General features: G+C 41.9%; 1 protein-coding gene across 1 annotated transcript in view; it reads left to right on the forward strand.

Moving 5' to 3' along the window:
- The window catches only part of GPC3 (glypican 3), a 397,932-nt gene that overhangs the window by 188,368 nt on the left and 185,821 nt on the right, over positions 1-23,743 (forward strand). The window contains exon 3 of the mRNA XM_044234977.1: positions 19,816-20,510. Coding sequence (XP_044090912.1) covers positions 19,816-20,510 — 695 coding nt within the window. The remainder of the gene's footprint in view (positions 1-19,815; positions 20,511-23,743) is intronic.

Here is a 23,743-nt window from a genome sequence, read left to right on the forward strand (position 1 = left end):
TACAGAGCTACACAAATTCCCATTACAAAAGAACAACATGGTTACATATTTCTTTGGAAAATTTTATAAAGCATGAATGTAGGAAAAAAGACAGGAAGCAAATTGCTGAAGGCTGGCTATTATTGGTAATAATTGGCAGTAGTATGGGTGATTATTATTGTACTTTTTCGAACGTTATGTTTTAAGTTTCACAAAGAGAATGAGCAGGACTGAGACAGAGACAGACAGATTGAAGGGCTCCTAGGGAAAAAAGACCAGACAGTAGCCTGATTGACAGCATTAACACACTTGAAGAAAGAATGTGTCAGTCAGGGAGTGGGGGTGGGGGTTCGCGGTTGGTCGTGAAAGGGGATGAAAAGGAGACAGTCACAAAGATTGTAGCACTGATCAGCCCCCTCCTGCCCAGGGAAAGAGACTGTCTTGTACAGCTCTGGACTGGGCACAGAGGCAGTGCAGCAAAGCAGTGAATGAGTGGGTTCCCAAACCTGGACTGAGTAGATCACTCCCCAGTTTTATGACCTTGGGCAAGCAGCCACACCTTTCAAAACTTCAGTCTCTGTAACACAGGGATTTTCATAATGGTGCTTACCCCATAGGACTTTTGTGAGAATACAAGGAGATAATTTACGTATTTAGTACAGTGCCTGGCCTCCTTGAGGGTTAGCTATTATCTTAATATGGTATTGTAGCATCCTATTTATAGAGATAGAGTTCAACATGATTCAATGTTCAAATCTTATAACTTGAGTCAATATCAAGTCCATGTTTATTAAGCAAGTTTTGGATTATAATGTGTCTGCCCAGGTTGTCTACCGGTAGGGAGATTATGTGAGGATCTGTGCTTTCGTAAATTATGTTTGTCATTATAAAGTGGTACACTGGCATTCAGCTTCGATTCTGCAATCTTTGGAGGGCTTGAAAGTATGGACTCAATCAATCTGGGATATTGTCAAAATTGAGTTTGGGTTTCTCCAAACCCTGGGCATTTTGTCTTGTTTTGTTATTTATTTTGGAGACTGCCCTCTGCCATCTCAGTGGATGTAAATCCACCCCTGAGTGAAATATACACTTGTCTCCGAACCTCATGAAGTTTCCTTGAAGCCAGTCTTCCAGCATCCTTTAGCCAACTAGCTTCCTCTGTTTTGATCAGAAGTTTTACAGAATAAAAATAAAAATTTCATGCTCTCTTTTGATGTTGTTTGAAATATCAGTAATGGTGAATATGCCATTTCAAACTATCGTGCCTTCTCCTCCAAGGAAACACGCTAGGCTCCCACACTGGGCATTGGAGAGAGGTGCTGAAGAGCTCAGACTTTGAATTCTAGCTGTGTGGCTGAGGGCAAGTTATTTCTGCTTTCTGGGCCTCAGTTTCCTCATCTACGAAATGGGAAGAAGAAGAATACCCTATCTCATGAGATGGTGGTGGGGATTAAATGAAGTAATAAATATAAGGGGGGCAGGGTAGTGCCTGGTCCAAATGAGTGTGCGGTGTGTCGGGATGTTAGTTGTAACCAAGTCATTATAGAACTGGGCTGCTGAACATCACGTTAGTGATGGTAATCCACCTGGGTTGTCAATATCAGCAATCGCTCCCAGGATGCTGTGGCATTCTTAAACTTTATTGAAAAAAGGGGGGCACATAGCATTTATGTGATCATAAATCTGAGGATCATAGATCATCAGATCAGCCAAACTGGGCCGATGACAGAGATATGGTTCCAGCTAGGTTGGGACCAATCACCGTGTGTGTTCACCAGGTCACTTGTCAGCAGCGGACCTTTCTTGGTGTAGGTATGCGCTGGCAGGACACACCAGCACGTCTTTACTGACATGGGTCTGCTGAGTTAAATTAACATTCTCATCCAGCCCACCTCATTCTGTGGAAACAAGTTGGCAAGCTGGGGTGTGAGCTGACCCCCGTGGTCCCTTTGGCTAAAAACAACGGGCCGTATTGGCAAACGTTTCCTTCATTTTTTTTTCTTTTGACGGCAACGTTCACTGAGCTCGCTTGGTGTTCTCTGAGAGGCACATGGAAAGGAGACTGAAACTTGAACAGAGGAAGAGGAGGGGGACACGGGGAAAAGAGGCATGCTGCAATTGGTCAGCATATGTGTATTCATAGCTTGTTCTATAGTAAAGATTTTGATCCCGACGGTTCTGAAAAGCTTAAAGACCTAGCACAGATATGGGGCAGGCTAATTATGAGCTGATCACAGGGATGATTTGAGCATCGTTTATATCAATATTCCAATGAACCGTTGACATCACGGTGTGCCTGGACCAGAAGATATCCATAGTTCCTTCCCCACTCCCTGCCCAAAGAATTTAGAACCAAAGGAAGAATAGAAAAGGGTCCACTTCTCTAATTTGGGGTCTGTCACTCTGGGCCAACAATATTGCCTTTAGTGACTACATCCACGGGCAGATTTTGGAAAATGACAAAATTGAATTTTGATTCATCTTTTTTTTTTTTTTGGTGACACATGTCTCAAACTAGAACAATAACATTCTGAGGGGCTTCCTCTTGTCTCTCTTTCTTTAAATGGACAGAATTTTCAGTGATGCCAACTCCACTGTTCTAGACCCCATGAGTTGGAATTTCTAGCTTGGCTGAGGCCAGTTAGGTCAGTGGAGGAGGACACAGTGCAGAAATCAGGGCTGCCCCCCAGGCCCACATGCAGGGCCCCCAGGCATGTTTAAAGAAAGTGCTAGCCAGCAGGGTAAGAAGACCTCATTAGGGAAAGTGACTGTAACTTATATTTTAGAGATTTTCTTTAAAATGCCCAATCTCAAAATCAGCTTTTTCCAGGCAATTTGCCAAATTATAGCAATGGCCTGTTCTAAAAATGCCCATTTAAAATAAGCTCTCTTGAATGGAACACTGTGGCAGAGGTCTACCTGGCAGAAAGCCACTCTAGACATCACATTACTCCCCAAATTATTTTAATATAATGCCCAGGCCTTTTAGTTATTTAGGTGCTATTTTCTTTGAACACAGAAAATGTCAGTGTACCCAAAGCAGACAGAAATGGGGCCGACCTGGTCAACAGCTGGTTTTCCTTTCCCACAGAGGCTCCCTTTACACGGATTGAACCTGGAGAGTTTACAAGGTCCCTTGTTCATTAAACTGGGTCCCGCGTCCTATCTTTTGTTGATTCACCCCCAGGTCCCAGCTCCGCATTCCCTCCCAGATTTAAATATTAAGTCTGTGGGATTGAGGGTTGGGGCCGTGTAAAAGAAGGAAATCCACCCTGACCTACTGAAGGGAAAACTGCTGGAAGCTGTGAGGAAGAAGATGAGGAAGGCGAGAAGGATCCTTGCTCTGTTTCCTCCCCTTGTCCGGAGTAGCAGTGCAGCGGAGCAGCAAGGGCAGTCGGTTGGAGGTTCGCCAAAGAGAGCTCTGCCATCACGGGCTTGGTACTGCTGCAAAAAAGGCTTGCAGTTCCTCAGAAGCCTGGGGACAAGTGGCGGCAGAATGAGTCCGTGTCTCTGCTGCTGCTGCGAGTAACTGCGCTAGCATAGAGGGACGGGCCTCCCGTTTTTAGCTCAGGACACGGGGCTCTCTCCTACATCGCGATAGGATGGCTGCCAGGGGTACTCAGCCAACACAGAATGGGAAGCTGAATCAGGCACTGGTATCTGTGGGAATGCTGGCTTCTCTTTCAGCCCACACCCTCTTTTCTTCCGGGTTGTAATTTTAGGATTATGTCAATCACTGGCTCTCCATTTCGATCACTTTCTGTGAAGCCCAGGTCCACATTTTGTTAAAATAATCATCCATTCGTGACTGTTCCGAAGGTCAAATGCCGTCAGGTCACCTCGCCCTTAGTCATTAGGATCACATGTGATTGCTTTATAATACAGTACAGACCACCCTTGTGCCCACCGTGTCCCTCCCTGGTCACTCCTGAATGGGTGGCATTAGGCATTTGCTACAAGGAGCTGTTGCATGTGCTTTATGTACTGACTTCTTAAGAAATGTCCATGTAAAAAGCCAATCAATGAGGTTTTGGTCAAACAAATGTTTCTCTAATCCACTTGGAGTTCAAACTGGGGTTTCAGGCTCCTCAGATAGCCACTGAAGCCCCGTCATTGCTGCAGACCTAAATTCAGGCAGCGGCCAAGTCTCAAAATGTAGCTGGTTTAGTGCAAATGGGTACCGATTAATAATCCATCCAGGCCTCGAGAGATGAGATGGCCTGCCGAGTAGTTTATACTGGTACCGTGGTATCTTTTCTACTGTATCTCGCCATTCCGGATGTCAGTGGAATTGGCTCATCAAAAACTAAGGTGAGGGCGCCTGTGTGGCTCAGTGGGTTAAGCCGCTGCCTTCGTCTCAGGTCATGATCTCAGGGTCCTGGGATCGAGTCCCGCATCGGGCTCTCTGCTCAGCAGGGAGCCTGCTTCCTCCTCTCTCTCTCTGCTTGCCTCTCTGCCTACTTGTGATCTCTCTCTGTCAAATAAATAAATAAAATCTTTAAAAAACAAAACAAAAAAAAAAAACAAGGTGAAAGTGGGGCCCCTGGGTGGCTCAGTCAGTTGAGTGTCTGACTCTTGGTTTCCACTTGGGTTCTGATCTAACCCTTCCCTCGCTCGGACTTCCGCCCATGTGTTCTCTTCCTAAAATAAATAAATAAGATCTTAAAAACCAGGGTGGAGAAGGAGGTGATGTGGGGTATGAAGGAGGAGAGAGATCACAGACAGTACTCAAGTACATCCACACTGTAGTTTTGGATACATGCTAGTAATTTTCTTCTTAAACAAAAGAAAGGCAATGTCAGAAAGAGATCGTCAAACCCCTGCTGGAAGGAGGAAGAAAAGCTTGATTCCTGAGACACTCCATGGAGTCACCTTTACTGAAGAAAGAATTCTTTATTTTAGGTGTTCAGGAAGTCGTGAAACACTTCCTCTTCTGCATGTAACCATTTTTGACTTGTCGAGAAGCAGCCAGCCTTTTTCAAATGTTCCAGCTGTTGAGTCAAAATTTCAGATCCTAGTGGCTGCTTCATGGCCTTGATGGTCCTGTGATGCCAGTGAGGGCAACGGAGGCCACCAGGCCCAGCCTCACTGGGGACATCTTCCCAGTAACACGGTCATCTTCTGACCAGCTGACTTGTTTCCTGAATCTCAGAACATGAGATTCACCCCTGCTTCTGCCCCGTTCTCTCCCCGAGTCTCATACCAGACACAAACACACATGACTCCATCCTAAGGAGGAAGCAAAAGTCACTTTATAAAGTTTTTAGAATATAAGAGCAACATGCCAAAAATAAGACATTCCTTCCTTTGGCAAGCTCATGGGAAAGCCACATGGTTGACCTGTGCTGGTGGTCTGCCCCTTCCCACACGCCCCTGACCTTGGCCGCTGTCACTGCTGCCACACCCGGTGTGTTTCCCCCCAAGTTCATCAGACCAGCCTTCACAAACCCCCTAGCCTTTGCCTTCCCTGGGTTTCATGTGCTGATGTCCCCTGCAGGAGACTGAGTCCCGACAAACGGCCAAGATCCTGGCCCCTGAGTCTGGTCTGCCAGTAGCACTTTGAAGGAACTGTGCCTCAAGGGAGGGCCTGGCCTTTTCGCAAAGGCTAGCTTTTCAATTAAATACCATAGTTTTATGATTAGAGCTGAGAGCTCTGAGACTTGATACCCACATCAATAATCCCTAGGAAATGCACAGTATTGACCTTTTTCACTTCTTTTCTTATAATTTCCATTTCACCATGGCTATACGGCACTGCAGGCAGTGTGTTTCTAGGGAATTACCATTCTTTGTAAGTAGCTGGAATCGTTTAGACTTTTGCCGTCTTCCTTGCATTTTCACTGGGTTATGGAGTTATTTTCCTAAAATGTCCAGTGAACCCAGTGCAGCCCAACATCTGAAATATTAAGTTTTTTTTTCCTTTTTTTTTTTTTTTGAGTTGAGCCAAAAAGAAAAGTGAAGAGGTGGGGGGGTGGGCAGGGAAGAGGAGCTACCCATACCTTGAGTCATTAGTGCATAGTGTTTTAATGGATAAGCTCTGGGGTCAGACTGTTTGCATGCAAATCTTGGCTTTTCTGCCTACCCATGGTATAACCTTTGGCAAGTTGCTTGACCTCTTTGTGCCTCAGTTTTCATATCTGTAAAATGGGGACAATATTATACCCCCTCCCTGCCATAGGATGGTTCTGATTGTATGTGAATTAATTCACACAGAACACTCAAAATCCTGCCTGGCACAGGTAAATGCTCCATGGATATTAGTTCTTATTATGCCTAAAGCCAATCTTTAAGTGCCAGGCAATGTTTTCCCTGGAATAAAATGGATATAATGGGGGAAAACATTCACAGATAGGAGCCCTGTGTTGCTGTCACCAACTACCACATACCTGTATGCCTTAGAGCTCATCTTAGCTTCAGCCACTTTATCTGTGAAGTTGGTGTAATAATAATTCCCCGAGCTACCGTTTGCACGTGTGCATGTGTGTGTACCGCTCTCCCTGCCCCCCACCACATACACTCACATTGACTTCTGGTGAGCGATAAGGAAGAGAATTAAATGAGAATACAACAGTTTAAACTCTGAAATGACCCGAAACACTTCAGCTATGATAATGGGTGTACTTAGGCTATAACAGATTTTCAGAACAAGGTGTTTTATGCTTTTCAAAGGAAATAGGCCACCCCATACTTTATCATAGCTGGTTATTGTAAGCCTCTAGGGCCTAAGAACCATTTTGTTTGCATGTTTTATTCACAGTCTGGCAGATAGTGTGGCTTCGGTACCATTAAATGGAAAAAAATTTCACTTTATACAAGTGAAATCAATCTAATGAAACAGCTCAGATGCCTCAGAAATGGTCCTTAAATAGGTTTCTAGCAAGTGGTTAATATTATTGACTTCCCATAGCATCAGGGGCCTGTAATAATTTAGGGCCCAAACAAATTGAAATTTGGTTTGGACACATTTCTTAAGTGACTGTGTTATGGTTCAGTGGGAGAGGCGATAGCTCGGCTCTTTGGGGCTTGCGATCCCTTAGCCAAAATTCACCTTGTTTTTCACAGGAGAGCAGACAGTCGCGGCATGGCTCTCTGGGTATAAAAAATGAAAAGAAAATTGTTATAAAGAGTGCTCAGTGAGTACTTGTTGAGTATGTAAACAAATAAGGCCTTAGCGGGGGCGAGGGGAGTATGTAGAAATTCTTTCATTTCGTATCTCAGTGGTTAAAGGAGGAAGATGAGCAGATAAAAGCAAGACTGGGTGAAAGCAGTGCATTTGTTGTCCTGAAACACAAAAGACCCCCTAGTTGTTGCACTCTTTCTTTTTCGTATCTAAAGTTGTATCGAAAGGAAATACAGGCCTTTATTAGATAAAAGCACTAACAGAATGTTTGCATTGGAATCTTTATATGAAGCCCTTCCCTCTTTCTGGAGCAGAATCTTGCATTTAACATGTCTTCAAAAGCCGGCTTTTATTTTCCCAAGCTATGGCTAGGAACAGTAGGTGGTTCAGAGAAGAAACCTCTTAGCCTTGATATATGGAATTATGGTCACACACGATAAAAAGGAAATTTCACAGGTCGAAGAGACAGTAAGCAGACCTAAAATGTTGCTGTGATTTTTTTGGTTTAGCTAGGACATAAGCCATTCTTCTCATGATTGTCTGGAGCTACCCATGTCCAGTCCCCATAAACTCATCAGAGAAGGATCTTCAAAAACAAAAAGGAAAAGAGAAGATTTCAATTAGTGGAGTGATTTGGTGAACCCTGGGGCTTTTTCACTGTTCGTTGTGACATCTCAGAGTGACAGTAGAACTTCACTTCCTTGGATACTATTGGGCTTTCTTTTGTAAAGAGTGAACTGCAAAACCTTGCGAATGTGACCCCAGTGCTTCCTTTGGTAGGTGTTATTTCTTCACCATGGGAATCTTGGAGAGGTGAGAATATTTCCTAATCAACCAAAAGTTGGCTCATTCAAGTGGAAGCGTGGGAGACAGTGAAGAATGAAAAGACTATAACAGAACTACCTCATCAAGGTGATAGGGCAAGGTATGGTCCAGCATGAAAAAAGCTGGCACACAATATTCTCTTAAGAGGACCAGAGTTCTTCATGGCATGTTACCAGTAAAATGAATTCCCGATCCCCAGTAACTTCTAGAAGACTCACTGTCTGGAGTTCCTGTACAGTCTTCTGTTTCACCACCTTCCTGATTTCCCAAGAGTGGCTTGTTCCTAAATCCAGGGAGAAGACAGACCTACGTCTTCTGAGCTGTGATGAAGCCAGCATTGTTAGTGCCTACCTATTAAAGTTGTTACATACATTTGAGCAAAATTTTTAAGATATGGCTGAAGGTTTAAAAGAGAAAAGATTTTGGAAGGACCCTGCACTCATGTCCAACCTCGGGCCCTGACAATTGTGAGGATGACAGTGTTGGGCTACTAATGAATCCCTGACAAGGGTCTGGCCACACATGAGTACAAACACTTCTATAGTTGCTACTCAAACTCGGGAGAATACGTTGTTGAAGCCATCTATTTGTGCAGGTCTATGGCCAAACTGTAAGTGGATGTAACCTTTCTTTTTAACTTTCACATGTGAGGCTTCTAAATACTGAGGTCCATCAATTAGAAGTAAAGAAATGAGTGGGAAAACAATGAAAGGAATGTATTTTTCAAGGGCTATTACAGCTATCACTTCACAGATTAAAACATGCATACAGTGCTCGCTTCGGCAGCACATATACTAAAAACATGCATACATACATATGTATGTACATATAGACTTTCCCCCAAGGGCTATCACAGACCTGAGAAGAACATTAAAATGATTCACTGGGGGGGCGCCTGGGTGGCTCAGTGGGTTAAGCCGCTGCCTGCGGCTCAGGTCATGATCTCAGGGTCCTGGGATCGAGTCCCGTATCGGGCTCTCTGCTCGGCGGGGAGCTGCTTCCTCCTCTCTCTCTCTCTGCCTGCCTCTCTGCCTCTCTATCTGTCAAATAAATAAATAAAATCTTAAAAAAAATGATTCACTGGAAGAATTAATAAAAATCCCAACAGAAGTTGGAATAACACTTTGAGTATCTTCTCTGTGAACTATTCTAGAAAACATGAGGGCTTTTCTTACAGCCTAAACTTGCCATTTTTATGTGGCTGATTTTTAAAGAAATTGTTCAGTACTCGAAAATAACACTAAAATGTGTTGCCTATGTGGATGTTTTGGTCCATTGACCTTTTCTGGTGGTTTTCGCAATTAAAATTACATCGATGCCATATGGCATCTACCGTATGCTAGAACTTCTTAACTCGTGAAGGAAGTGTCAAAGCAGATCGAGGAAGAAGGCAAAGCGAGGTAACACTTTCCAGGGGTTCTAGTCACTGGCTACATCAAGGACTAATTTCCAAGGTCCAGTTTTTCTCATTAAAAGATAACATTTAAATTTTAGAGCAGTTTTAGGTTTAAACAAAAATCAGCCAATAGTATGAAGTTTCTCTTTGCTCCCTCTCCCCGGCACACAGTTTCTTTTGTTATTACCATTATTAGCATTAGTGGAGTACATTTGTTATAATGAATGAACCAATATCAGCACATTATTATCAGCCGAAGTTTGTAATTTACAGCAAGATTCACTCTTTGCATTGCACAGTTCTATGGGTTTTAACAAATGTGTTATGTCTTGTATCCTCCACTAGAATATCATACAGAACTATTTCACCCCCTTAAAATTTCCCATGCTTTGGGGCACCTGGGTGGCTCAGTGGGTTAAAGCCTCTGCCTTCAGCTTAGGTCATGATCTCAGGGTCCTGGGATTGAACACCACATTGGGCTGTCTGCTCAGCGGGGAGCCTCCTTCTCCCCCCCTCCCCGACTGCCTCTCTGCCTACTTGTGATCTCTCTCTCTGTCAAATAAATGAGTAAAATCTTTAAAAAAAAAATCAGGTTGTTTGTTAAAAAAAAAAAATTCCCATGCTTCACCTGTTCATCCTTCTCCTTCTCTACCTCCAAAGCCCTGGCAACCGCTGATTTTTTGGGGAGGGTCTCCACAGATTCACCTTTTCCAGAATGGCAAATAGTTGGAATATATATACCCTTTTTAGACTGGCTTCTTTCACTTAGAAACAGACATCTGAGGCTCCTTCCTATATCTTCATGGCTTGATTGCTCATTTCTTTTTATCAGTAGATAGTATTCCATTGGATGGATGGACCGCTTTCCATCTACCCTGTTGAAGGACATCTTGCTTGCTTCCAGTTTGGGGCAATTATAAATAAAGTAGATATAAACTTTCATGTGCAGGTTTTTGTGTGAATGTGAGTTTTCAACCACTCAACTAGGTAAATATCTAGGAGCACATATGCTGGATCATGTGGTAACAGTATGCTTAGTTGTCTAAGAAGCTGCCAAACTATCTTCCAAAGTGGCTGATCTATTTGGCAACAGCAGTGTTGTTCTGCGTGTTTGTCGGCATTTGCTATCATCAGTGCGATGAATTTTAGACATTCTAATGGTTGTCTAGTGGTACCTCATTGCTGTCTTCATTTTTAATTCCCTAATGACACATGACATTGAGCATATTTTCTCAGGCTTATTTGCCACCTGCAGGTTTTCTTTGGTGAGATATCGATCTACCCCGATCTTTGGTCTATTTTTAATTGGGTTTTTTGTTTCCTTGTTGAATTTTAAAGGTTCTTTGTATATTTTGGGTACAAGTCCTTTATCAGATATATTTTGCCATATTTTTTCTCAGTCTGAGGCTTGTTTTCTCTTTCTCCTAACAGATGTTTTTCTCTTCATTCTGTTAACATCACAGAACACATGTTTTGGCTTTTAAAAAAGTCTAACTTAACAATTTTTTATTTCATGGATTGAACTTTTGATGTTGTATCTAAAACCTTATTGCTAAACCCAAAGCAATCAAAATCCTCTCGCATGTTATTTTCTAGACGTCTTCTACTTTTCCGTTTTACATTTAGATCTACAATCCATTTTGAATTAATTTTTATGAAAGATATAATGTCTTTATCTCAACTTACTTCTTTGCGTATGGGTATCCAGTTGTTTCAGAACCATTTGCTGAAAAGACTGTCCTTTCTCCATTGAATTGCCTGTGTCCTTTCTGTGAGTCTTTTTCCAGGCTCTGTATTCTGTTCCATTGATCTGTTTCTTTATTCTTTTGCCAATACCATGCTGTCTTTATTACTGTAACTTTATAGTAGAGTTCTTGAAGTCGAATAATGCCAGTCCTTCGATTTTGTTATTCTTTAGTGTCATGATGGCTATTCTGGGTCTTTTGCCCTTTCCATATAAACTCTAGTATTGATATCCACAATATAACTTGCAGAGATTTTGATTGGGATTCCATTGAATCTATAGATTATGTTGGGAAGGATTGACTCCTTCATAATAATGAGCCTTTCTGTCTATATACATAGAGGATCTCTCTGTTTGTTCTTATACATATTTTGTTAGAATTATACCTAAGCAGAGTTACATTTTTTGGGGTGCTTATATAAATGGTATAGTGTTTTCAATTTAAAATACCAGTCAATTATTGTTGGTATATAGAAAAAATGGGCTTTTGTGTATTAACTTTGTATCTTGCAACCTTACTTTAATCACTTACTAGTTCACAGAGAATTTTTTGTCAGTTCTTTGGGATTTTTCTACATAGACAGTCCTGTCATTTGTGAACAAAACAGTTTATTTCTTCCTTCCCAATCTGTATGCCTTGTATTTCCTTGTCTTGTTGCATTAGCTAGAACTTTAAGTACGATGTTGAATAAGAGTGCTGAGAGGGGGGGGCTCCTGGGTGGCTCAGATGGTTAGACATCTGCCTTCGGCTCAGGTCATGATCCCATGGTCCTGGGATCGAGCCCCGCATCTGGCTCCCTGCTTGGGCGGGGAGTCTGCTTCTCCCTCTCTCTCCCCATTGTACCCCCTGCTAGTGCTCTCTTGATCTCTCTGTCAGATAAATAAAATCTTAAAAAAAAAAAAAAAAGAGTGCCGAGAGGGACATCCTTGCCTTGTTCCTGATCTTACGGGCAAAACCTCTAGTTTCTCACCATTAAGTACAATGTTAGCTGTAATTTTTTGTGGGTATATTTTATCAGGTGGAGAAAGTCCCTCTCTCTTTCTCATTTGTGGATGGCTTTTATCATAAATTGTGTTGGCTTTTGGCAATTTTTTTTTCTGCACCTATTGCTATGATCATGTGATTTTTCTTTTTTAGCCTGTTAATATGATGGATTCCATTAATTAGTTTTTTGGATGTTAAGCCAGACTTGCATATCTGAAATAAATCCCACTTGGTCATGGTGTATGACTCTTTTTATACATTGCTGGATTTGATTTGCTAATATTTTGTTGTAGATTTTTGCTTTTATGTTCATGAATGATATTGGTCTATAGCTTTTCTTTCCTGAAATGTCTTTATCTGGTTTTGGTATTAGGGTAATAATGGCCTCATAGAAATGAGTTAGGAAGTGTTCTCTCTGCTTCTGTTTTCTGGAAGGCATTATAGAGAATTGGTATTCTTTTCTCTTTATATGTTTTATAGAATTCACCTGTGAAACCACCTGGACCTGGTGCTTTTCTTTTGGAAGGTTGTTACTTAATTACTCAATTTTTTTAATAGATACAGGCCAATTTAGATTATCGATTTCTCTTTGTTTAAGTTTTGGTAGTTTTGTCTTTCAAGGAATTGGGGCAATTCATCAGTTTTATCAAGATTATGGCCATAGTGTTGTTCATAATATTCATGTATTATTCTTTTAATACCCATGGAATCAATAGTACTGACTCCTCTTTCATTTCTCATATTAGTAAATTGTGTTTTTTTATATCTCTTTTTGGATTAGCCTGACAAGATATTTTTGAATTTCATTGATCTTTTCAAAGAACTAGATTTTGGTTTCATTGGATTTCTCTATTGATTTTCTTTTCTAAAAAGGTATATTTATTTGAGAAGAGAGAGAGTGCATGCATGCGCATGTACACGCACGTGCACAAGCTGGGGGAGGGGCAGAGGTAGAGGGAGAGAATCTCAAATATACTTCCTGCTGAGCATGGAGCCTGACTCAAGGCTCGATCTTATGACCTTGAGATCATGACCTGAACTGAAATGAAGAGTTGGACACTTGGGGCACCTGGGTGGCTCAGTCATTAAGCGTCTGCCTTTGGCTCAGGTCATGGTCTCAGGATCCTGGGATGGAGCCCCAGACTGGGTTCCCTGCTCAGTGGGGAGCCTGCTTCTCCCTCTGCTTCTGACCCTCCCCCTGCTTGTGCCCTCTCTCCCCGTGTCAAATAAATAAAATCTTAAAAAAGAGTTGGACTTAACTGACTAAACCACCCAGGTGCCCTATTTTCTCTATTGATTTTCTGTTTTCAATCTCATTGATTTCTGCTCTAATTTTTATTATTTCTTTTCTTCTGCTTGCTTTAGGTTTATATTACTCTTCTTTCTCTGGTTTCCTTTGCTGAAATCCTACTGAGTTGAGATCACTTCTCTTTTCTAATATATGCATTCAATGCTAGAAATTTCTAAGTACTTCTTTTTCTGCATCCCACCAATATTGTTCTTTCATTTTTTACTAAGTTTTTTCTTTTTATTCCAGTACAATTAACATACATTGTTATATTAGTTTCATGTGTGCAATATAGTAATTCAACAATTCTGTACATTACTCTGTTCATCATAAGTGCACTCTTAATCCGCTTCCCTATTTCAACCATCTCCCCACCCTATCTCCCCTCTGGTAACCATCAGTTGTTTTTTTTTTTCTATAGTTAAAAGTCTGTTTTGGGGTTTTCTCTCTCTCTCTCTCTCTCTCTGTCTTTCTCTTTTCCCTTCACTCATTTGTTTTGTGTCTTTAATTCCACATATGAATGGAATTATATGATATTTGTTTATCTCTGACTTATTTCACTTAACATTAGCCTCTCTAACTCCATCCATGTTCTTACAAATGGTGAGATTTCATTCTTTTTCATTGCATCCCAATTTCAGTAAGTTGTATTGACATTTTAATTTAATTAAAAATATTTTTAAAATTTCTTAAGACTTCTTTGTCCCATGTATTATATAGAATTGTGTTGTTTACTTTGCAAATGATTAGATATTATCTTGTTATCTTTTTGGTATTGATTTGTAATAATTTAAATTCATGTGGTCTAAAAATATGCTTGGCAGGATTTCTATGCTTTTAAATGGGTTTAGATGTACTTTATGGCCCAGAATGCGGTCTGTCTTGGTGAATGTTCCATGTGAGCTTGAGAAGAATGTATATCCTGCTGTAGTTGGATGAAGTATCCTATAAATGCCAATGAGATCTATTTGATTGATGGTGCTGTTCAGTTCAACTCTATCCTTCAACTCTATCCTTACCATCCCTGACAGAGGGATGTTGATGTCTCCAACTATAATTGTGGATTTATATATTTCTCTTTATAATTCTATCAGTTTTTGCTTCATACATTTTGATGTTCTGTTGATAGTTGCATACACATTAAGGATTACGTCTTCTTGGAGAATTGAGCCCTTTATCCCTAATAGTTTCCCTTCTTCCAAAGTGTGCTTAGTCTGAAATTAATTTAGCTCTTCTAGTTTTTTCTTAGCGTTAGCATGGTATGTCTTTCTCTCTTTATCTATATCTTTATATTTAAGTCGTGTTTTCTGTAGACAATCTGTGTTTGGGTCTTGTTTTTATATTTACTCTGCTAGTCTCTATTTTTCACCTTGTATATTTAAAGATTGTATGTTTAAGTAATCTCTACGCCCAACATGGGGCTCGAACTTACAACCCTGAGATAGAGAGTTGCATGCTCTATGAACTGAGCCAGCCAGGTGCCCCTTCTTGGTGTATTTAAACCATGGACATTTAAAGTGATTAGTGATATAATTGGATTAGTATCCACCATGTTTGTAACTGCTTTCTATGCATTGCACTTCTTCTTTGTTATGGATGCTTTTAACCTTCTTTCTTTACCTTCTCAGGTTTTAAGTGAACATTATTTTTTTTAAAGATTTTATTGATTTATTTGACAGACAGAAATCACAAGTAGGCAGAGAGGCAGGCAGAGAGAGAGGGAGAGAGAGAGGAGGAAGCAGGATCCCCACTGAGCAGAGAGCCCAGTGCGGGGCTCGATCCCACGACACCAGGATCACGACCTGAGCCAAAGGCAGAGGCTCCAACCCACTGAGCCACCCAGGTGCCCCAAGTGATTTATGTGATTATGTGATTAAGTGATTATGATTCCATTTTTTCTCTTCTCTTAGCATATCAATTATACATCTTTTTGAAAAAATTTAGGGGTTTCCAGAAAGTTTGCAATATACAATCTAAAACTATTTTAAATCTACTTTCAAATAACACTGTATTGCTTCACTGGTAGTGCAGCTACCTTATAACAGGTTATTCCAAATTTCTCTCTCCTGTTCCATCCACATCCTATAATCACCAAATACATTGTTGCTATTATTGTTTTGAACAATTATTTATTAGGTCAGTTTTTGAAAAAATAAATATAGAATATTTTATTTTACCTTTATTTATTCCTTCTCTGATGCTCTTCCTTTCTTCATGTAGACACAATTTTCTAACCTATACAATTTCCCTGAAAATTTGCTTTTAACATTTTATGCAAGGCAGGTCTACTATGTCAAATTGTTTCTATTATTGTTTGAGAATGTCTTTATTTTTCCTTCCCTTTTCATTAAAAATTTTGCTGGAAACAGAATTCTACATTGTGAGGTTTTTTTCTTTCAACACTAAATATTTCACTTCCCTCTCTTTTTTGAAAGAGTGAGAGAGAGAGCAGGGTAGGGAAGGGGCAGAGGGAGAGAGAGAGAGAGAATCTTAAGCAGGTTTCAGGCCCAGTGCCTGACATGGGGCTCGATCTCATGACCCTGAAATCATGATCTGGGCCGAAATCAAGAGTCAGATGCTTGACCAACTGAGCCACCCAGGCATCCCACTTCCCTCTCTTTTTACTTGCATGGTTTCTGGTGAGATGTTCAATCCAACTCTTCTATTTTTTCCTCAATAAGATGACTTTTTCTTCCTCTGGCTTCTTAGAAGATTTTTCTCTTTCTCTTTGGTTTTCTGCAGTTTAACTATGATATACCTAGGAGTAGATATTTTGATATTCAACCTGCTTGTTATTCACTGAGCCTCCTGGGCCTTTGGATGGTGTCTATCATGAATTTTGTGAAAATTTTGGCCATTATTACCTCAAATATTTCTTCTGCACTGTTCTCTCTACCTTTTCTTTCTGCAATTGCAATAACACATATTCTACACCTTTTTAATTTGTCTCATGGTTCTTAGGTGTTCTTTTCTGTTGTTGTGTTTTTTTTTCCTTGCCGCATTTTGGTTTAGGAACTTTCCATGGATGTTTCTTTAAGCTCACTGATTCATCTGTTTGTGTTTTTGATTTCTAACCTTTCCTTTTGATATTTCTGACATTTTCCATCTTTGTATTTACATTACCCAATCTGTTCTTGTATGTTGTTCACTTATTTCCTTATAGCCCTTAACATGTTGATAATAGTCATTTTAAATTCCCTGCCTGATATTTCTAAAATCTGTGCCATATCTAATTATGATTCTGATTATTGCTTTGTCTCTTCAAACTGTTTTTCTTACCTTTTAGCATGGCATATGACTGTTGAACGTAAGGCATGATACAGGGTGATAGGAACTAAGGTATTTACACTTTTAGTGTGAATTTTTTTCAAGATTTTATTTATTTATTTGACAAAGATCACAAGCAGGCAGAGAGGCAGGCAGAAAGAGAAGAGGAAGCAGGTTCCCCGCTGAGCAGAGAGCCCGATGCAGGGCTCGATGTGGGGCTTGATCCCAGGACCCTGGGATCATGACCTGAGCCGAAGGCAGAGGCCTTAACCCACTGAGCCACCCAGGCGCCCCTATTGGGATGTATATTAACTCAGTTCATTAGCTCTATTTATCTGTATCATTTAGCTTTTTATATGTTGTAAAACATATTTTTTAGGGTTCAGTGCCAAATTTTTCTTTATAGCTCTGATTTTTATATTGTTCCAATTTTTCCTGGACATAACTCTCGACTCCTTTCCAGGAAAGAGACAGAGGAAATCCTCCTCTAGCTTAAGTGTACATTATTACCTGACTCCCCGCCCCCCCCACACACACACCAAAAAAATCAATGGGTTGAACTTCCTTGCAATAATTCTAGCCCTTGGCTTCATTTCATGAAATCTCCAGTTGCCAACCTCTAGCTGAGCAACACTTTTCACCTCGCATGGGCTCCTCGAAGTCCCCAAGGAGCTTTTGCTTGAGCAGTTATGGTTTGGTCTGTTGTCCTGTGATGTAGAAGTAAGGGGGTTGGGCAAAACCCAGGGATGTGCTAAGTGGATTCCGAGCTGCCAGAGTTAGAGCAGGGAGCACATGTGAGCTTGAGGTTAGATGTGAACCTGGAGCCCTTTCCCCCTGCAATATGCGTTGTTGTTATTCTTTCTGTAGAAGAGTTCATGATCTTTTGTAATTTTCTTTTTCTATTGATCCAGCAGTGCTGGTAGCAGAAACTTAAAAAAAGGGGGGGGGTTATGGCAGTACGGTCTATGGAATTTTACTGTCATATATCTTGCACGTTAGAGAACACATGCACTGTGGGCTAGAGATGAAATTTGCCTTGTAGAGAATTCATTTTAAGGTAGGAGTCCTCCTTCCTTTACCTCATGCTGCCCCCAAGGCAAAGGTGAAAGTGGGCTTCTGTTTTGTCTGTCTTTGGGCTGCAATTTCTTCTAATACATTTCCACCTGGAGAGGCAAAGCCAATGAGAAAATAATGAGCTTTTAAAAGAACTTAACTTTCTACAAAGATTTTTGAAGATATGTGTGCTGGCTTTAGGGCCGAGGGCAGCTAGAGTGTAACCATGGCTGGGAGACACTAGTCTAAGCTTGCTACTTCTAGTTTGCAGTTATGTGACCCCAAGAATGTGCTTAAACTCTGCTGAGCATCAGTCCTGTCAACCATAAAATGGGGATCACAGTATCAAATTCAGAAGATTGTTGTAAAATGCAGATATTGTAATATTCTTAGAAATGCTTTGTAGACACCAAAGCATATAGCTTGTGAGTACTTTTAAGACGGGGTGATCTACCATTTATCTCCATTGACTGATGACTTCTATACCCCCAGCACCTACGACACAGCCTAATATATAATACATGATGGATAGCTGAAATTAGAATGAAGGAATAGTTTTAAATCTCCAAATTTCTGATGACCTAAAAGAATTCATTGACCGGTCCTTTGTATTGGACTGGATGATCTCTTGGCTTCATGGCCTCATTCAGCCTCGAGATACAAGGATTGAGACTAGAGTAGCATGTGGGATTAGGAAGAAATTGCCATAAAATAGATGACTTTTCCAGGAATTGCCTTATGTTCTAAACAAAATAGAACAAAACAAACAAATGAGCACATAGCAGTTGATGGAAATGAAGACTAACTTTCTCCAGTGGGCTTGGAAGCCCAGTAGAATTACACTGGCATCTGCTCGCCATTGCTAGGCATGTCATAAGCCCCAGGGAAGAATCTAGCAAGCGTGTTCTACCTTGTGAGGGATCTGGAGCAGATGGTGGCGGCACAACCTAGACTCACTTCTGCCGCAGATGACTGTGATGTTGGACTAAGTGATCCCAAGGAGCTGGTGGAGTGCAGTCTCTATAGAAGTCTGAAAGTAGTAATAATTTGATTTTTCAAGGCTCATGAACTGGCATCATTTAGACTACATCTGTCATGGACCTTTGCACTTTGGAAGGAAACGAAAGAAAGTACTAAGTTCATTTTAAATGTCCCAGGGAACTTGGTTATTTTTGTTTGTTTTTAAGCTGTCTTATTTCTTGAAAACCCTATCATTATGGTTGTTTTCCCTTCCCTCATATAAATGTGGAACTCTGATTATTTGGGATAATTTGCGTCTGGAGTGTTTCAGCTTGGAGAAAATGAGATGATGACATTACTACTTTCTTTCTCAAACCAATGACACTAATTGGGCCTTGTGCCAGGGGGTAGGGGCAGCAGATGTAATCTTGAACTTATAGTCTCTGTAGAGTAGATAAGCATGTGGAAGCCAAACTTCACCAAGGAAGCTTAGCAGTCATCCTTCCAGATGTTCAGCTTGCAAATACCAGAGGTGTTATTTGCAGTATCAAATGTATAGATAAGTGCGTGGATTATTTTTTTTTTTCCATCCAGATACCCATTTGGGGGATACATTCCATTTCCAGGCCTGGCAATCTGTCAGATTGCTTCCTTTAAAGTTATCTTGAGAAAATCTACCAAAAATGATTAAATCGTGATGGGTTTTATTCCCGGCTAAGAACTCGCCTCTCCTCCAGGGCTGAACAGGCTTAAATTGTTATGTGAGTTTATATGGTGGTATACGGTTTGCTGTCAAATATTTATCTCTGTCTGAAAATGAAACGTCTCCAAATTCTTTTTCTTTTTAACTGAATAAATCAAGGAGAGAAAGAGAAATAACTTCTCATTTGGCCAATTTTTAATCAATATTTTCATGAGAGACCGAAATGTTAACCGAATCCTGGCTTTTGTCATTTGAAATACAATTTGTGTGTTTAAGAATTTATGTGCACATCAGGGTTTGGACTTCATGTTCAGAAAGGAAAATTGATTTATAGGAGCAAACAGCTGCAGGAGTAGAGGCAGAAATGAATATGAGTCAATTATTTAAGGCAAATGGGACTTTAATCACCACAGCAATAGAGAAATCTCAAATTCAATTGCACCCTGGGTTTTCAAGCTTTAATCTCTGGACATTTCTGTATCTCTTATTTTGCAGAGGCCTTTGAAATTGTCGTCCGCCACGCCAAGAACTACACCAACGCCATGTTCAAGAACAACTACCCGAGCCTGACCCCACAAGCTTTCGAGTTTGTGGGTGAATTTTTCACCGATGTGTCTCTGTACATCCTGGGTTCTGATATCAACGTGGATGACATGGTCAACGAATTGTTCGACAGCCTGTTCCCGGTCATCTACACCCAGCTTATGAACCCCGGCCTGCCTGAGTCAGCCTTGGACATCAATGAGTGCCTCCGAGGGGCAAGGCGTGACCTGAAAGTGTTTGGGAATTTCCCCAAGCTTATCATGACCCAGGTTTCCAAGTCACTGCAAGTTACCCGGATCTTCCTCCAGGCCCTGAATCTCGGAATTGAGGTGATCAACACCACCGACCACCTGAAGTTCAGTAAAGACTGTGGCCGAATGCTCACTAGAATGTGGTACTGCTCGTACTGCCAGGGACTGATGATGGTCAAGCCTTGTGGTGGCTACTGCAACGTGGTCATGCAAGGTTGTATGGCCGGGGTGGTGGAGATCGACAAGTACTGGCGAGAATACATCCTGTCTCTGGAGGATCTGGTGAACGGCATGTACAGGATCTACGACATGGAGAACGTCCTGCTTGGTCTCTTTTCGACGATCCACGATTCCATCCAATATGTCCAGAAGAATGGAGGAAAACTGACCACCACCGTGAGTACCAGTCTGCCATCTTCTGAGGAATTGGGTCCTATTGGGGTGGGGCAGCCTGGCCAGCATCCAGTGCCGAGGGAGAGGAGTGAGGGGAAGATCGGGGGTAGGCAGAGATGGTAGAGGGACTGAGTGATCTCACAGAGCTACGCAGCACATTAAGACTACAGACTATGCAGGGGGCGCCTGGGTGGCTCAGTCAGTTAGGTGTCTGGCTCCTGATTTCGGCTCGGGTCGTGGTTTCATGGGTCATGGGATCGAGTCCTGCATCAGGCTCTGAGCTCAGCAGGGAGTCTGCTTGAGATTCTCTCCCTCTGCCCTCGCTCTTCTTGTGCGAGCTCTCTCTATATATATCTCTCTCCCGCCCCCCTTCAAGATAAATAAATCTTCAAAGAAAAAAAGAAAAGGACCACGGGCTATGGAGTCATAATGCCTGGCTTGAATTTTAGTTCCACCTACTTACCTGCTGTGAGACCTTGGGTGAATCATCTTATCTTGATCTGTCATACAGCTGATTCATAAAATAAGGCTAAAACCAATATTTCTTTATAGAGAATAGCATGTGTTAAAGCGTTTAGCTTACACGTGGTCCATGGTAAGTCCTTCCCATTGCTGTTAGTCATTGTAATCCTCATGACAATCACGTGAGGTGGGTGTAATTACCTCCATTTCATAAGTGAGGCAACAGAAGCTCTGTGAAACTGTAACTCACCCCAGGGCACCCAGCTCTAGTTCGCAGAAGAGCCACGATCCAGAAATGGATCAGGCTTCCCCTTATCATTATCACCAATTATCACCAATTTTTCTGATTCTCATTTCCCTCTCGTGGTCTTAATTGCGTGTATCCTGTCACCCTTTTGGGTGGTGACTTTAAACAGGAGGCCCAGCCAGAAGCCACTAACTCAGCTTACACAAGAACTCAAGTGAGGCCAAGCTTCCGTGCGGTCCAGCGGTTGTTTCCTCAGCCTTGCTTATACCAGTCTCCCCGTGATGGGTTTCAGTCACATTGCCCCTGCCAAGCTAGAGTGCACATATTCAGATCCGCAGGGGGGCACCCAGTTTCCAGCGTAGAGCAGAACACACAGCCAAGAGCTACCAGCAGATCCCATGAAGGTCATTGTGACTGATCCCTGAATGCTGCCAACTGGGTGGACGGTGGAGGCAGCAAAACCATATATTACACTACTGTTGTTGAACTCCAGCCACATTCCAGGGGCCCTGCTGGCCAGTTCACCTAAAATTATTTCGCAGCAGTCCACGAGATAGGTCCAAAGGGGGAAATGCAACTTAAAGAACTTCGATCCCTTGTGAGGGATCTCAAAGCTGTTAAACGAAGGTAGGGGAACTGGGACTCAGACCCAGGCTGGGCTGGCTTGGTTGACACAGACTCTCAGCTTCTACACAGTACAACTGCTGTGTACTCAGAGTCATTGCTTACCCAAAATGTGGAGGGCAGATCGGGCCATTTAGTCTGGCTTTAAACTCAGGAAATACAAAGCGATAGGGGTAATTGGTTTCTTTGGTGAATTAAACTAGGAAGGAGGACAGAGATGGTGCAAGCCGTGGCATGGCTACCCACGGAGCTGCTCTAATTGCCCCATTCACAATGTTAGCCATTTAAAACACATTTGCTGAGAAAATATTTTATAGTAAAATGAACAGAAATGTCCTAACGATAGTGTTCTTCAGTGCCTAATTATTCCCTTGACTGCTTTATAATTTGAGGCCAGATTCTGGGGCCTTCTACAAAAGTAAATCTCACAGAAGCAGAAAAATGAAAAGTTGATGTGTTTGTCAGTTCCCCTATCTGATAGTGATTGAGGGCCCACTATGTGTCAGACACAACACAGGGGTGCCAGGCGTGTGGAGATGACTTGAATAAGAGGAAAAATGAGGAGACAACATTAAAGACAGGGTATGGAAATGTTTAAAGGTTCCCTCTGATATTGGTCACTTGATGGCAGCATAATGAATCTTGAAAACGTGTTCTCCTGTACTCCTTCTAAATACAAAAAATAAGGTGGGGAACGGGTAACGGGTTAAAGGCACCATTTTGATGGGACTCTAGGCATGAAGGTTCAGTTAGTAAACATTTTATTAAGCAGCTTCTTTGTTCATGACACTCTGCCAGGTGCTGGGTATTCATAGTTACCCTAGGCATAGTCCTTAAGTCTTAAAAAGGTCGGTCTAGTTGACAGACAGATGTGTAGCTGAATATATGTCACCGTAGTGGACATTTCTCCCTGATTTGAGTGTTGGAAGGGCCATGAGAGATTAGCTAGTCCAATCCCATTGAGCTACAAATGAAGAAACACAGTTCAGAGATGCTTGCCCAAAGTTATATATTTCATGGAAGAGGCCAAAGGACTAGAATGCAGGGTCTTCGGCGGCTTCAATCTAACGCTCCTCTTTCTACCATGCCGGTCTGTCTCCCATTAGACCGTCCAGACTTTTCATTCTAAAAGCTCCATTAGGATTTTGTAAAGACATCATGAACTTAAATTGGATAGCTATTTCAGGGTTCTGGACCTGCTGGATTTTAGGTGCCTACGTGCGCCTGCCTGTGCGCATGTGCGTCTGCATGCACACACGGACACACGTGCAGGGGGAGTACATTTCATGTCATTATCATTCAGGAAGAAAGGCCTTGGCTGTCAAGAGGTGCTCAGTGATGCAGTCCCTTTCTGTTTTGGCCATTAAGGGCCTGATTGCTCCCAGCTCCCAGCTGGTTATGAGAGCGTGAAGTCTGCCTTCCCCAGGGAATGCCTGAACTAGAACAGAAAGCATATGTAAACTCTGCCTTGTTACTGGTTTATGACCACCAGCTCTAAGTAATATATCCCAAATGGTGGGGGTGGGGGAATCATTGGCCAGGTGTGATCCAGCCCATACTCCATACAGGCCAGAAAGGGGCTGGGCCATTTATGGGGGCGGTGAGGGGAAGTGAGGGTTGGGTAGACTGCAGAAGTCTATTCATGTTAACAACCCTGCAGAATGCCCCAGAGCAAAAGCTGATTTAAAACTAAAGCATTAATGAGGTTCTGCTGTAGCACACTCACCTGCCTGTTGTGATAAAATGCAAAATCCTGCCAGTCCGTCCTGTTTGAGGTTAAGTTGTGGTGAGAGACCTCTTTGAAAATATGCTCTTTCTGAGTTCTGATGAGACAGCCTTTTTAGCCAGCTATGGGCCGTGCCGTGAGGCCTGCCATACTGGGACTTTGCTCCTTGTATTGGTG

Source organism: Neovison vison, chromosome X (genome assembly GCF_020171115.1).
Source record: "Neovison vison isolate M4711 chromosome X, ASM_NN_V1, whole genome shotgun sequence".
In the NCBI taxonomy this organism is placed as follows: domain Eukaryota; kingdom Metazoa; phylum Chordata; class Mammalia; order Carnivora; family Mustelidae; genus Neogale; species Neogale vison.